General features: G+C 35.0%; 1 protein-coding gene across 2 annotated transcripts in view; it reads left to right on the top strand.

Annotated features, from left to right (window-relative positions):
* Positions 1–17,732, top strand: part of Dpr1 (defective proboscis extension response 1) — a 524,933-nt gene that overhangs the window by 485,480 nt on the left and 21,721 nt on the right. For both annotated transcript variants that reach the window (XM_076318179.1, XM_076318178.1), the window contains one exon: positions 11,701–11,798. In XM_076318179.1, the coding sequence (XP_076174294.1) occupies positions 11,701–11,798 (98 nt within the window). The remainder of the gene's footprint in view (positions 1–11,700; positions 11,799–17,732) is intronic.

The following is a 17,732-nucleotide window of genomic DNA, read 5'->3' as shown; positions in this document are numbered from 1 at the left end:
AGACAAAGACAAAGCATCAAATAAAAAGACAAAGCATTCTTCATTCTTCATTGATATCTCCACCTGGAATGAAAACTTTTTTTATTGCCGAGTAAGATATTGTTTAGAATGCTAAACGTAGAAAAAGTATTTTAAACAATTCAGGAGAAACAACTGTGCCCAACCCTTGCTTATTATTCTATAGACCCCTACTTCTCCCTGTGTCTGTATTTATACACATTGATATTAGAACAACTTAATTTGTTAATTCGAAATTTGCCTTTAAAGTAGTTCCTTTGCGGGGGGGGGGGGGATTATCTCGACGATTTTTCTATTATTAGAGTGCTTTTTGAAAGACTTCTTTCTTTGTACTGTTCAGCACAATTCTCATAGATTAGGCCCGTTCCTTTAGAGTTTCATTATGGGCCTTGAGACTCTGTTTTGCGACGATGAGGCCGGAAAAGACGGAACGTCGAACATAAAAATAAGAATACCCAAAGGAACATTGTCCATCTTCTTTCAGAAACAAACCTTCGTATACGCGTTATAATCTTACAATAGTAGAAACGGTCTAAGCTATTGAGTTTGTTTCAAGAGGTTAGGAACGCATGAACTTCCTCGAGTCTCGAGCCTGGTCACTGTAAACCATCAGTAATGACAATAGTCGCGTTATTCTGTGGTAAAAATGCAGCCTCCGTTTAAGATTTTGAGTGTTACATATGCGTCGTACAAGATTTGTCAATTTTGTTTGATTATAGTTTCACCTACAATTAGTATTTTATTTGAAAGCGCATAATAAGTGAAAAGCTTTTATTCGAACAATTTATTTCTCAAATCAATTAGTAACTTTTACTTAAAATGTTTAGAGAAGCTATATGAATTTTTTTTGAATATGTAAAACGCGTCTATTATAAATGTAGGACGGTAACAAGGGACGTGTGTGCGTGTGAGAGAGAGTGTGCCAAGCGAGGGTACGAGAGATCCTTTGCGGGGGTTGTGACTAGTCGAGGATTATACCGACATCTGTGTAGCCGATGGGACCACGGAATTTCCCGCGACTCGAACATAATCGAGGCCCATCGGCTGGTTGCCGGCTGATAATCACCTGAGTCAGCCAGCACGGTCGGCCTACGCCCTCGACCTAACCCAAGACGCGGAACACAAGTCACGTAGACTTGGGGGTATAAGAAAGACCGTTACCTTGGATACGGAGCAGTAATTGTAATAGCGTGTTTCGGGTCAGTGGTTGAAATTGCGTATCTCTGTACGAAAGGTGGTGTATCGCGTACCTTAGGGTGTGGTCGAGCGTAAAGACATTGTAACAGCGTTTCTCTGGACGAAGACGGTAAGTCGCGGGCCTTAGAATAGCGAACAGCGATCGTGATATCGAATCGCTCTAATAATTCCCATTGACGTACTAGAAATTGGTCACTGCCCTAAAAGTTAAAATGTTATAGCGGAAATGGGACTGTTGTGTCCTTACACAGGTACCTTATCACTATCGGCTAAGTTAGGCACGTGTAGAAGTTTATCGCGTGACTGGAAATAGAAACTGAGATGCAGCTATAGAGTTCGCGAACGTCAAGTTAGAAACGTATATAAATTATCGAAGGATGGTTATGTTACTGATTACAGAATAGAACAAATTACAACTTTTCTATTGTTTTGCAACATCCATTGGGTGATCCTATTTTGTTCGGAAAGTCATTTCGTTTTTTTTTCTTTTTGGTGAAAATGAAACACGATTTTTTTAGAGTGTATAAACGTTTTATTAAATTATATATTCTCCATTTTGGAAAACGAAATGACTTTCCGAACAACCCAATATTTATGGATCTAAACGCGAATCCGGAAACAGAATAGCTCTATCACTCAGTTTTCGAAAAACACACATTTTTGTACAAACTTAGGATTTTCAATAAAAATGATGTATTACGTGAAAATTGAAAACGATAGGGACTTCGGTTTGGTCTTGAATAATACAGAGGAGTTTTCCGAATCTAATGATATAAGAGTTATATCCGTCAGCAATGGATGATCAGCAATGGAAAAATCTCTTGACCTTGTGACGACTACTTATTGTTAGAATGCTTCCAGTGCATTTTGATTCTCGACTCGAATTCTGAGAAAACCTTCCCGATTAGACTTACTAAGAAATTAACCTTTCACAGCACCCCAGAACACTCCTACAAGAAATGGCTAGATTTATTAAATCTTCCATTACTTTGCAACTCCAAGCATTTTACAAAGTAAAGTTCTTAGTTTGGATTGGGTGGTCGTCATGTCTCTCACCAATCCATCAATATTTTTAACTTTAACGGGTCAAGATTCGAGTGCGGTTCGAATTTTTCGCTAATAGGTGACACCGTAGAATGCACCCCGTCACATTTTTGGCGAACCAGCCAGCATCCACAAGAACTGTATCGAGGATACTCAACTAAGGAAATTCTGCGGAACTTCCAACCTGAGGGGCTGCGTGTGTCACACCGATCGATCAACAATCATGGATCAAAGAACCACAGGTAAAGGAGATTTTCTTAGTTATAGAAATCCCTTTTCCATTATTTCTTTGGACAAAAAAACCGAAATATTTAAAAACATAAGTCGACCATTTAAAGCCAACTTGCTCCAAACGAAATTATCCAATACCTGAGCAGTACAAAATTCTTATCCTCTCTAAACCCATCTTCCGGATTCCAACCAGTTCCTATGAGACCCAAAGACAAGTAATATGTTCGTTATAATTGATAAGGCAGGTTTTACACTTGAGTCAATATTGTATATTCCGAATTTCTTATGTCCTCTAGAACAATGTTACTAAGACCTGCTGCCTCGAAGCTCTCCATTAGCATAAAGTCATTTCTCTACTTATTTTTTGCCTCAATGTTATTGAATTTATCCAGATTAATTAACATGGCTGAATAATAATTTGTATTCCCCAAATACAATTTTGGCGAACTACAATTTTGAGAGATTTTCGAATGAATTTCTGAGTTTCTGCTAGATTTTTCGCTGATCTTGGACTGCCGTATCAGGAGAATATGATAATCGAAAACGTATAGTTTTAAGCAGTTTTAGCAGTGTGTTAGGATCCGGTTAAGGAAGTGGAAACAAATAATAGGCAAAAAGAAAGCTTCTGTTCTTACTCAAAATGAATTTATTCAAACACATCATTACATCGGAGTTACAATTACATTCTTTCCTTACCATTAATATACTCAAACTTCCATACGCATTATAAAAATGTTGTTTCTTAAAGTATACAATTGTTTCTTATATATTAACTAACTATTCTAAATTCGCAGCCAATTAGCTCGGTACTAGCCGCGACCAACAATTATTGTTCGTCGCAAATAATACCGATTACCAGGTCTCACCACGTGGAGGTTGCTGCGAACGGAGACCCGGAGAGAGATAGATGGAATCAAAGTTCCATCGATCTCCCTCGACACGCGATACAAACGAAGATACTAAACCAAAGAGATGGAAGGAATCAATGTTCCTTCGATCTCCTCGTTTAATTCTGCCAAGCAATTACATTATGGAAAAATTGGGAAAGACGCGACACGAACCGTGCAGTTGGTCCTACTAGGTCTATCCCGTTTCCCCTCCGTGGTTCCGATTCCAGAGAAAACGAACGACGCCTACCACTCCCCTAGAGGAGTGCCCCGTTTCTCCATCTTTACGACGAGAGGGTCTTATTTTGGAGGCTTTCGCAGGGACCGGCAAAAATGCCTGCTCCTGTGCTCGCAACATGCCCCCTCTGGAAGCGGACACACCGGAAGAGACGGCGATGGACCGTTCGGACTACTTACACGGCCGGCCACTTGCTTGTACAAGAAGCAGTGGTGACCGGACCGAGGAACGAGGAAGCGAGCAAAATTAAGCTAAAGATTGGATAATTGCTTGGCAGATCACAGCCTTAAAAGTAACTTATTCTAACTGCAGAGATAGAAGGAATCAATGTTCCTTCGATCTCCTCGTTTGATTCTGCCGAGCAATTACATTATGGAAAAATGAGGCAAAATTGGGGAATACGCGACGCGAACCGTGGAGTTGTTCCTACTAGGTCGGTCCCGTTTCCCCTCAGTGGGCCCGATTTTCAAGGAAATGCGCGACGCCGTCCACTCCTTGGAGTGCCCCGTTTCTCTCAACTCCGTAGCCAGGAGCCACGCAGAGCGTGGACCTGACTCACGGAGGATGACGAAGAGAGGGTCTTGTGGCACAGGGGCTTCCGCAGGGACCGGTGCGAACACCTGCCCCTGTGTTCACAGCATGTTCTCTCTCAAAGCGGACGCACCAGAAGAGACGGCGATCGACCGTTCGGTCCACCTCCACGGCCGGTCACTTGCTTATGCAACAAGCAGAGGTGGCCGGACTGAGAAACGAGCAAGCGAGCAAAAATAAGCTAAAGATTGGATAATTGCTCGGCAGATCACAGATATTCGTACATGGTGGCCTTAAAACTAACTTAGTCTATACTTAGAATTAACAGTCCCGTGGAGGATGCAATACATCAGTCCTCTTCGTTCTTCGTTTTCCGATACATCTATCTAAAGGAGCTAAATTCATAAATGTTAAACAAAGAAAATAACTTAGTCTAAGCTTAACTAAGAGAAACCTGAAATCAAGGCATGATAGAAAATAGAAATGAAATTGGTTAGTGGAAAAAAAAGCATGGAAAAACAAGTAGAAATTAAAATCAGAGAACAAATAAAATGAATTAAACAAAGAAAAAATTAAAAAAAAAAAGGAACAGATTGAGAGAATGGTCGCCAGTACTGACCACCGCCTACCGGCGGTCAGTACCGGTTACCAAGAGGGGGGGTTCCCCCTTCCATACGACCAAAATGAAGACATCCGTCCGCCTCCGAGGCTCCCGGGAGAGTAAAATTTTCGTTAACCGGAGGCTCCTTATATACCCACCACAAGGTCACTTACCGTTACTTCGATTGTTTTTGTTCGATTGAATCGAATATTTCAACGAATTGATGGCTTTTTAGCCATTATTTATACTAGGACATTGTTAGTAATGGTTTAATCTACGAACCTACGACGGTTGTTAATAAATATGATAAATAAACATCAAGATATTGCGAAATCTGCGAAACTAAACGATTTCGGTGAATGATTGTTCATTTCCGCGATTGTTACTGACATTTCTGCATGTTCCCAATATTAATCGAACAATGTGTTTCTTATTTATGCATTAAAAATGATCGATTCGCCTACAGCAATTAATTTTGATCGAGCTTCGAGGTATAAACGTGTTTCTTAATGTTTCAAAGTATGGAAAGTAACAATTGTTTATTAAATACATTAATTTAACATTTGTTTAATTTTTGCAATATACACAATACGCGTAAAAGTTGCATTTCTTACTTAAAAGCGACGAAATTCAATTAATTGCTTTCCTAGATGGAAAAATCTTCGCGATGAATACTCGTGAATCGATGATCGATACGTGTAGCCTTGAGAATGTCAGTTGGATCTCAACGAAAAATTCCTTCGCGAACAAAGAATATTTCAACTAAATGACGTTTTAAGCCATTATTTATACTAGGAGATTGTTAATAATTATTCAAACTATGGTCCTACGACGGTTGTTAATAAATATGATAAAATAAACATTAAGATATTGCGAAATCTGCGAAAGCAAACGATTTCGGTAAATGATTGTTCATTTCCGCAATTGTTATTAACATTCGTGCATGTTCCCAATATTAATCGAACAATGTGCATCTTTATTTATGCATTAAAAATGATCGATTCGCCTACAGCAATGAATTTTGATCGCGCTTCGAGATATAATGTTTCTTAATGTTTCAAACATGGAAAGTAACAATTGTTTATTAAATACATTAATTTAGCATTTGTTTAATTCTTATAATTCACACAATACGCGTAGAAGTTGCATTTTTTACTTAAAAGCGTCGAAATTCAATTAATCGCTTTTCTAGATAGAAAAATCATCGTGATGAACACTTGTGAATCGATAATACGTGTAGCCTTGAGAATGTCAGTTGAATCTCAACGAAAAATTCCTTCGCGAACAAAGAATATTTCAACTAAATGACGTTTTAAGCCATTGTTTATACTAGGAGATTGTTAATAATTATTCAAACTATGGTCCTACGACGGTTGTTAATAATTATGATAAATAAACATGAAGATATTGCGAAATCTGTGAAGACGAACGGTTTCGGTGAATATTTGCTCATTTCACCCCAAATCAAATTTTTATCCCAAATCAAATTTGTCTAAGACTTACTGCCCCAAAGACTGGCTTAAGTTTACTTTTCTCATTTACTTTGACTTTGTTGTAATCATATTGGTCGAAGTTAATTGACACCTCCGATTGTTAATTTGTAATGCCACTGGATTCTTTGAAACTGCTTAACAATCTCAATTTCGTGCATTCCCAACAGTTCTCCATCCATACCAGACGTATGATCCCAATCTGTAAAGACTTCTTTCCCCCTTTATCTCCCAAATCTAATCATTGATACGTAAATCTTGTTTTAGCTTCGACGCTAAAATCTTCTAAAAATCATTAGTGCCGCTAGATTGAAAATGCAATATCAATTTGTTGCATTTCCGACAACTCGCCATCCGTACCGATCATATTATCAAATTTTATAAAAGTCTTGAAGGGACCTTAATTCCTTAAAGATACAAACAAATATGAAAGCATATAACGACATAATCAATACTAACTTAATTATTAGCCACAAGGAATGAACGAACCGAAATTTTGAACTCTTATCGGATCTTGGTTAATTTAATATCATCATAACTAAAAGAAAACTAATCTGTCATTAAACTGTCCTCATTTTAGGAGAGAGAAAATGAAACATTCGTAAATATTATGGTATATCTAAACTTTTTGAAAATGCTTTTGTCGCGCCGTGTTGTATCATGATATTGTATAAGAAGCGGCATATAATAACAGATCAAACTTACCTCAACGAATATTGTAGCGATACAATTATCACACAAAAAGTTGTCAAAATTTATTACTTAAACAACTAAACGTTGATCCAACTAAATGATCAATATCTGTATTTCACATAAAAGAATTAACTTTTATATCTTTCAACTTGCCATTTCGAAATTAGCATATTATCCATAATCACTAGTGAGTCCAATTGTACTCTAATGATGTAATAAAGATTGGAGGAGAAATCCAGGAAGTAAAATTGGAACAGATACCTTACAGTTTGAATGTTAACTATTGTCTAAGTAATTTACACGTATTAAAAGATCAGATCTCTTAAGCTTCAAAAATTTATTCCAAACTTCAAAGATGATAAAATAATATTAACCCACATGGATACTCAAATGCAAAATCTATGAAAAGAAACTCCCGTACAGAACACAAACACTAAGAGAAACAACTATTAACGTACTACATATAATAACGTGGTGTTCGTTAGATTTGATATATTCATATGGATTGAGAAAAATAGAATTATTCGATCTATTTAGCAAATGTATTCCCAGAAATTTATGTTTTAAAATTTGTTTCAACGAAAATCATATAACACACCAAGGCAGATCGACGATTTGCCACAGTCCAGAAGGATGTTACCAACTTTAGACATCCCGCTCGACCCTATCAAACAACGGACTTTACGCTTTGAAAGATCAAAGTGAATCTAGCAACGAGGGTGTGACGACTCCCGATATGAATTCCAAGAAAGCTCTACTGCCTAGGACTACCCGAAATACTGCCAGTGCATCTCGACTCCCGACTTAAACTCTGAGGAAAGCCTTCCCGATAAGACCAACTCAGAAATTAACCATGCGAAACTCCTCAGCCTGCACCTCTCACAGCACTCCAGAACATTCCTATAAGATAACAGCTTGTATATATGGGCCTGCCAAACGATTGAATAAGGCAATCTGCATTTTGAAGTTTAATTTTCGGCACGTCATTACGCTGTTATTAAACCTTCCATTACTTTGCAACTCCAAGTATTTTACAAAGTAAAGTTCTTAGTTTGGATTAGGTAATCGTCACAACACTCACCAATCCATCGTTACCTTTAATTTTAACTGGTCAAGATTCGAGTGCAGTTCGAATCTTTCGCTAATAAATGACACCGTAGAGTGCATCCCGTCACAACGTTGTAGATTTAGCTGTAGTCAAAGGCTTAAATAGGATGTATTTCAAATCGTATCGTCCAGCTCGAAATTAAACTCACAACACGTTTAAGTTTGTGTTAAGTTCACAATACGTTTCACAGAACGTTTTATCTTCAAAGGATGGCTTCACGAACAAACTAACGCAAACAATTCGAACAATGCCTGCGATGGGTTAGCCCAAGTGTCGCGATGCATCTTTATCCAAACTCAGCTTTAATGAGAGTTGTAAAGCTATATTTACATTTGGAAATTGTGTATGTTTCAAAAATTATTTTCCAGGAGAAACGACCACAACAAACTTATTAAATGAAATTAGTTTTTTTTTTTTTAATATTCTTCTTAAATTTCATATTGAAAGGATTACTGCCAAAAGTAAGTGGACAAATGTATTTGTAGTGCTGGAATTAATGTTCAATTTACAACTTCGTTGTTATAAGGATGTATATGGAAAAAACGAAGTTAATGCATAGCTACGGCACTAAATCGAGACGCATAGCGGCAAATCGCTATGGACGAGTTGCGGATGGTTATTTTATCGGTCTGTTCGAACTGAAAACCGTTTCTGCTGAGTGCTTTCTTCTTCAAAAATGTCTACAGAATCTAATCCTGTGGACAGTTTCCGTGTTAGATAACGAACTTTTCATAAATACGCAAAAATAATTTGTAAGAACTATATACATCGACACTTTTTTAAACTTTGACGGTCATCTATAACTATTTAGGACCAGCAATAATTAATAACTCTTGTATGATTAGATTCGAAAAACTCTCCTGTATTATTCAAGACCAAACCGAACTCCCTATCGTTTTTAATTTTCACGTAATACATCATTTTTATCGAAAATCCTGGGTTTTTCGAAAACTGAGGGTAATAGAACAATTCTGCTTCCAGATTCGTGTTTAGGACCATAAATAGTATAAGAATCGTCCAATGGATGTTGCAAATCGAAATTCCACATGTTTCACTGTGTTATTATAACGCTGTAATATTATTTTCTTTATAAATATGAAATATTTGTAGCAAAAAATTGAATCATCTAAGTAAAACATTATAAACTCAAGTACTCTACTAAAAGTATTTTATTTTCATACAAATAAGTATGCTTATAGATACGTACAGTACAAAAAAATGACGAAATACAAATAAATACATGTATCTGAATTACAAAAATGATAAAAGAATATGTTATTTCTATTAATACGAATCTAGCCGATATAATGAAAATAAGATGTTTAACAAACACTAAATGCTCTTAGTAAGATCAGTTGATCTATTAATGATGTGATACAGTAATAGCAACGCTGGTGTGACCCAGGCAATACATCCGCATACCTTGCACGATAAACTACTTGCACGAAAATTCTACTTAAGAGTTCTTGTTACACCCACAGACTATATTCCTCGTACGATCTTTCATCACCTGCAGATTATGATTCCACGTAAGGCCCTCCCCAAGTTTCGTCGAAACTAGCAATATCAAACTGTATATAAGTACACCATCTATTGAATAAAGTCAGTCAATTACCAACCAAGTTCTGCGTCGAATCTCTGAGACTTCATCCTACGTTAAGCGAAATCTTCGATACTCTAAACCAGGTTATGGTTTGTGATCCTTATAATATTTTATCGGTTTATTTGTTGTCTCTTGTGCCTCTTCCAATAATTTTCCAATGGGTAAAAATTAGAGCCTAATAATTTCAACTTCGTGTAATAAAATCTTGTACAGTTGGGGCTGTATAATTACTAGAAATGCATATACTTTTTGTGTACGGTGATTTATTGAAGATCGGGACTAATTTAATGATTTAGATCAAGATTACCTTCGTTAAAGTGATCTTGAGATCGAAAGTTTGTTCTGTCTCGGAAATTTATTACATTCCGTCAAAACTCGCTTTTCAGAATTTCACAGATTTTGAAATGCTAAATTCAACTTTCTTGCTTTTTTAAACAATATTTTCTTCGCACACTCCTTCATGTCGTCAAAACCAATAGAGATGTTTGAAGTCATCGTAGTTTCAAATGTCCACAATTGTACGCATAACAGAACCTATTTATGAACTGATAAAATAAATAAACGGAGTAAATCTAAGAAAGTAGTGTTATTTGGTTTGAAAAATTCCCTATTGAGAAAAAAGAAATTCTTCGTATAAATATGAAGTACCTATATTGATAAATTAAAAAGGTATCTAAACCCTTTGCGTTAAAGGTAAGCCGGTTTGAAAAATAAGAATCGTTTACTCTATTATTGTTCATTTATCTTGTATAAACACAACACCCTATTCTAGTAAAATCTATTTACAGATTTTCTATCTACGTTCTTACCTTAAAACTGTACGTCAGAAATAACTTAATTTATTTCCATTAAAACCAAGCTGCAAAATGTATCAAATTATATTAAGGCATAAATTAATCGACGGGCGGCCACAAATTTGCAAAATGTTGCACGAGCGTTTATTAGATTTTATCTTGGTATACTTTTACTATTTGTTAGTATGTTGCTTAAACATTAATATCAACTGTACACAGTGTCCTGTACAAACCTCATCGCACGGTTTTCGTGACCATGCAACTTTCATCCAGAACACTGTTCAATATCATTAATAATGTCATTGGTATTTGATCGAATAAAACACTTTATATGCATTTATTAATAACACGAAGTCATGTCAAGTAGATAACTTGTTATCACGAAAACTACAAGTGCCACTTTTTAATCTTTAAATACTTTACTAATTACTTTCTATGCAGTTTCTGTTCAACTTTCTTCCTTCCCCTCAACTATGTTCTACTTACACAATGCATCCACATCTATTTTTCAATAAATCTGGCAAATAGTGTTCCATGAAAGTTCTAAATTACATTTATAACACAAAATCTTTTTAAATTAAATGCGATTTAAAAAAAAAGATCTACGATTCCACTTTGTCCAATTTGGACGATAAAGATTGCAATTTTAATATCGATGAATACAAATAGTGATAGCTAATCCTGATCGCGACTCTATCTTTGTCGAAGACATTCAATAAACATTATTGAACTTGTGTAGGAATATTTTAATTCGATGAAAAAATAAGGAGAATTGAATATTAAAAATAAATAATCAACGTGTTTTCAATTTAACTGGCAAAGAACCTAATCTTTTGGGATATTATTCGCATCCAAATATACAAAATACTGCCACGATACTGATTATACTTCTATTAACAAAGTACTGTATAACCTATATTATCGAAACAATTAAAATTTCTTCGTATAGAATTGCAAAATAAATCTTAACTTTCACCCAATAGAGCGAGATATCTATCTATAATACTTCTTACGTGTATATATGTAACCTAATTTTCATAGAAGATTAGAAAAAGTAATGTATAAAAAAGTTAAACATAATACGATAAAAATTATTTTCCTGTTACGTTACTGTTTTATTTTTGCGAACCTACGTTCATGTAACATTCTCTCATGGATACGATTAGCGGAATAGATTGGTAACTGGTAACTGAAAGCAATATTTCTTAAATACGGTTAAAATATTTTTTCACTAACGCAAGTACCGGGTTTTCGCTTTATTACAGATTGAATATCACTCATGCAAAGCCCAATGATTCTGGAAACTACAGTTGCGTGCCCACTGTAGCGAAGAGGGCCACCGTGAACGTACACGTGATCAATGGTAAGTTATTTATTATAAAAATATTACGAGACCGTTGCTTCTAATATCGTGTAATCGATGCATTACGATCATCGTAAATGGAAATGTCTATAGTTGAACATCTTGCCTCGTTGTGATTGTAAGATGTATACATCGATGTTTGTAATTTATAGAAAGAAGAAAACCAAAGATAAAGCTATTCAATTTTTCCTTACTTTCGTACTATTCGATAAATGTCACAAATTCAATTAATAGATACAATGGATCGCATTTATTAAAAATAAATAACTATGAAAGGCGAAAGTGACGATATAAGAGACGACATTCAAAAGGTTAAAGTGTCTATTTTATCAAAATACCACGAAAACCATAAACATTTTCTTTCTTTTTCAGATTATATTATCCGATAAATAAACATATTTTTCTTATTTTGCAACATCTATACATTGGATGATTCTTACGGAATTTCTCTCCTCAATCATGAATTTGGGAGTAAATTGTTCTCTATCTTGTATAGTTTTTAAAAAACATGAGTTTTTGTAGAAATGTATGATTTTAAACAAAAATGAGGTATTTCTTGAAATATAACAAGGTTAAACATTTCTGAATAGACCAATGTACATTTCATTAAACTTGAATGGTTGTAAATAGCCATTAAAATTTTAAAAGGAGCAGGTGTGCCTACTTTTCACCTTTGCCTGACACATAATTGTACACATTTGCTACACGGTATCAAGTTCTGTAAATATTTACGAAGAAGGAAACAGTTATTAATTAAACGATTTGTAAAAATCTCAGTTTGGAACGTACGCTTACTTGCCTCCATTCATCAGTACCGTAATTACGCGTAATCCAACTCGTAATGGAACTACGGATAGCACCGTTGAACGAGCATCTACCTTCTAAAACTACATAAATCTTTTTTATATATTTGAAATGTTCAATTATCGTAACGTATTGTTACGAACACGGTACAAGTCACAGAATTGTACACAACTTCTCCCGATCGGTCTGTTTTAAATAATCGACTCATTAATACGAGACGTTTGAATTATTACGATTCTAGAAGATTATTAGATCAGTTTCCCAAATATGGTAATATTGCCAATAATAATAACAATAACAACGATAATGATAACGACAACAATAAGAAAACCTGTGTGAGTCCGGGGATAAAAATAGGCTCAAGGCGAACTCACAAAGGAAAATCACTTTTCGGACTAACCCCCAACAAATGTGTACAAACTGGTTCCTAGAAACTAGGGAAATGTCTTAGACGAGTAACGAAACGTTCGAGGACCGTTTAATAATAAGAAATCGACACATGAAAACGGACTAACCAGTGCTTTGTTGAAGAATCAAGCGACAACCACGAAGACAGGATTATCAAGGCAACGCGTTAAATTGAACCAGCGACTTTTGATTTTTATTTCGTAAAACTGAATTAATGCGGTAAAATTCATTTCTTCACCGTGCATAGAATATTTCATAGAATATCTTCAGGTTTTTTACTTTGATTCGTTACTTTTTGGTACAGTTATTTCTCGATTCTTTACATTTCGACTTTGGTCTATTTTTTTGAAACGACATGCACTTTGCATCGTACGTCTTTTGGGTGTGGCGCTTTTTAGTAAGCGTCTATGCAAATTCGAATTAACGTCGGAAACCATATGGAAATTAGACCGAGGGACTAATGGGACTTTGCCTTCCAGGAAAACGGATTCTACACGATTTGCTATAAATCTGAGCCAAGCTTACGACATGGATTCCAATACTTTGAAAAAACTAACATGCTGCTAAATTAACGAGAAAGATTTACGTCATATCTGTATATGTGTATCATCTGTATTTATATATATTTCTTTACCTTTATGCAATACTTTAAAGTAGAATAATAGAGGATATAAATAAAGAGTAATACCAAACATTAGGAATAGACAATTCGAAAAAATTAATAGTTTCAAAGATATTTAGCTTTCCTAGTTGTAAGTCAGCGTTTATTTATCTAACGGTCATTCAGATTTCAAGATGTCATTAAACAACTTATGTAATGTAGTGTAACATAGTGTAATGTAATGTACTGTAATGTAGTGCAATGTAGTGTAATGTAATGTAACGTATGTATATACCAATTGGAATAATATTTAATTTTACAAACAAAAGGAAACAGGACGTTTATGAGTTACTTTCAACTTAGAAAAAAGGAATGAGTATATAGGCTCAACAACCTAGTCTGCATTGACACGATTGACAATGACCATAGCTACATTTATTAGTTACACACAGGCTTTGTGTCATTTACTTCAGGAATAATTCGACACACGTCACAGTATACTGTTCAAATGGAACTGGTCGAAACTACCTTTCGATTCATTTCTGCTCGGGAAAAAGATAAAACCTCAAATTTTTCAATTGATACATGCTTGAGTAAACAGATACTCTAGTTGTTACCGTTTGACAACACGTTCGACATCGTATCATTCGCCGTGACGTGGTTTCCTGAAAGCGTTCTGACACTCCTGACAGAACGTTGGTGGCGAGGTTTGACGGCCACTTTGACGCTTCGTGTATCTGTGGCGCGAGGTCCGTTGTGATCAATGCGTTTGACAGATTAATTAGATTGCACGTTTTTTAGAATGATGTAGTGTGCGGTGTTGAGTCGTGAAAAAAAGTCAGAAGAAGCCTAGAAACATCGATTCCTTTTTTTTCTCTTTTCTCTTTTCAAGATCGAGGATAAGATTGGTTTGTTTTCAATGCGATCACTGTGAGAGGACTTTGCTTTAAATAGCTGACAGACCGGTGATTGAAGGCTCGATTACTGGTAATCAGAGTTAGATTCACTTGGCTCTTCGCTTCTATAATATTTGGATTTCGAGATCGAATGTTTCGTGCGGTCTTTTTCGCTAGGCACTTAATCACTGGCGTTGGTTTTGATTATACAGCTAATTGCACAAATTAAATCACTGTAAGGAATGTACGTTTATATAATAATTAATACGTATGTTACAATGAATATGTTCGTACTATCAGTCACTGGAATAGAATGAAATTGAAATTGAACTATTATAATACGAATATATTCGTCTAATTTTATATAATTTGTAGAGATAAAACAGATATAAGAAATATTTAATGATAGTTAGAGAGAGTGGTCAGGTAATTGTATTTTCCAGTGTAGTCGACAATTTAGAACTAGATATGCACAATAGCACATAAGAAATAATACGTGTCACATATTTTTCTAAAAACTATATTATGTGTAAATTTCGTGAAAATCGGTGATTTACACTCAAGTGATGCCCCTTGTAAATAATAGGTTGTTCGATAAGTTTTATCGAACGACAAAATTTATTGAACAACCTAATATGTATTCAACCTTATCTACCCTCGACTGATCACTTTCTATAACATTTTCTGGTTAATTATAATTTAGAATTATGTACGTTCTTCAATTTACGTACTATCATTGTATATTTTAAATCAATTCATTTGCATGTTCTAAAAATGCACGAAAATGTTAAATAAAATTCTTGTAATGACTAGACATTTTCATTTGGCTCATATAAGGTTTTGATGATAAAAAATGACAACTTTAGCACAACAGTGCGATAAATAAAAATTAAAAAATTATCCAACAGCAAGACAGAAAATTTAATATATTTAGCAACTTCCATTTGAGATTATTATGGCATTAAACAGAAGCAATCGTAAAATATTCCAGCATCGAACAAAAGCTCGAGGAACAAATAACAGGAACTAACATCGCAATCGGTTTTCCTTGAAAAAAAGATTCCGATATTCAATTCCAAAGAGACGGCGCACAAAGAGATTTCGTGATTCGAAAACTGGCCTGGAAACTTTTCCTCTTAGAGATTTCCCGCGGTAGGAAATGGCGAATTCCCGCGAGAGAATGGTAGGATATCGAAATCAAATCAGGGCCAAGTAGATAAGCAGTAGGCCAAACACGTGGAGAGAAAAACGTAAACGCGAGCCTCGCACTTCTGTCTTTGTAAGTTCATGAAAATAGCTCTGGTGCTTCAGATCTCTATTGCAGGCATAGCCAACTTCGGCACCCCATCATACAGATTCCAACACGTCCAATCAGACAGCTACGCTTCCATGGGGCATGCAACCTATGTCAGAAGATTTTGTAAATGCAAGAAACGTGGAAAATGCGGGTCGTGAGCCTGCCACAACTAATTACGAGATTCAAAAGAACGTATAATATGCGATAAAATTAAATAAAATTTTATACAGTTAATCGCAATAAATAGTCATTTATAATGTTTGAAGCGAAGACAAAACATTTTCAAACCGTTCAGAACTATTAATTTTATTTGCAAACAATTACATCGTCGCATATAAAATGTGGAATTTAACTTGTACAAATATTGAAAAGAATTTCAGTCACAGAATCGACAAATTTTCGCGGTTGGAAATTGGAAAATTATATACGCGCATACGCTGCAACACTAACCAATATCGATAAATTACCTATTGTACAGTGAACCAAAACTCCGAAAACGTAGTGAAAACCGAAAATATGAAAGTCCGTAAACACTCAATTTTCCATAATAAAATCACATTTTCATGATTTGACAACACACAACATAACAACATATTTTCAATAATTCCGCAACATATAAAAGTGTTGGAAAGTCAAATTTAGAGTAATTTATCTTTGATCTTGTGTCTCGTTAGTAAATACAATTGCAGTTTGAAAAAATGATATTTGTTTATGTTCATCTTCGAAAGATTGACGTTATTCTGACCATGCTTGTTAATCATGAATTGTCTGAGCGTCAATATAATATTGTACGATCCAAGGACAAAATGCAATTTCCATTCTACAAGACTATACACCGAACAAAACAAATGTTCTATGTCAATATTGACTATGTTGTTACTACAACATTATCGATTCGAGTGAAATTACAAGCTTTGCTGGACCACAGAGTTTCAAGTTTATTGTCTGTTCAAAACGACGTCGATATTTTAGAAACATTGGATACAGAGAGACAACACACCTTTGTAATGGTTAGTTTATGGTGTAATTGAAAATGGTGTAATTTATACGTCTGTTCAAAACGACGTCGATATTTTAGAAACATTGGATACAGAGAGACAACACACCTTTGTAATGGTTAGTAAATGAAATTTTTATGGGTCTTTCAGAAATAATAATTACAAACAACGATTCGATAATAAATAACTTTCCGATGCATCTAATTTCACGATTGCATAGGTCCTATTCAAATAATTTAGTACGAACTAGGAAAAGAGGATATCATAAATTTCCTTCGTAATATTTTTTAATTTTATCGCCCTTTTGTTCAAGCCCGGCGATCCTTTTAGAGATTACCAAACCTTTGCACTATTATTCTTTACTGTTTAGTACTTCCATTGAGTTTTCTTACTTTTTGTTAACTTTCACTTCTATATCCTTTTGTTTCATTTTTATGCTAGCATTTGTGTTCTATGACACAGGCCCCTAACTTGCCTCCACACAAACCTGCATGTATATTTTCTGTGATTTGCTAATTGTTGATTATTTATTGTTGCTCCTGTTTTATTTATGTTATAAATAAATATAATTACTAAAAAGTATCTAGATTATTCTACATGCTTACCTTAATACGTTATCAACAAAAATAGCATTAAATTATAATTGAAGAAATATTTGTTAAACATTTCTTTTAACCATTTTTTAGTGCTCTTACACTACATTACATATTTCTTGATCGATCATGGAAAATTTGTTCGAAGACACACAATTGATTAATTAATACCACGTTTTTGTGATTTTATTTCGTAAAACGTATAACGTACGTCACAGTCATTTCGAGCCAGTGTCGAGACACTGTCGAGTGCCAATGTCTGAGAAAAGGTCAGTTGATCATCCCCGCTCTATTGTATTAGAAGGGACTGATCTATCCTTTCTTTTCATCAGCGAAC

This window comes from Ptiloglossa arizonensis, chromosome 8 (genome assembly GCF_051014685.1).
Source record: "Ptiloglossa arizonensis isolate GNS036 chromosome 8, iyPtiAriz1_principal, whole genome shotgun sequence".
Taxonomy (NCBI): Eukaryota; Metazoa; Arthropoda; class Insecta; order Hymenoptera; family Colletidae; genus Ptiloglossa; species Ptiloglossa arizonensis.
This window is presented reverse-complemented; position numbering and strand designations above follow the sequence as displayed.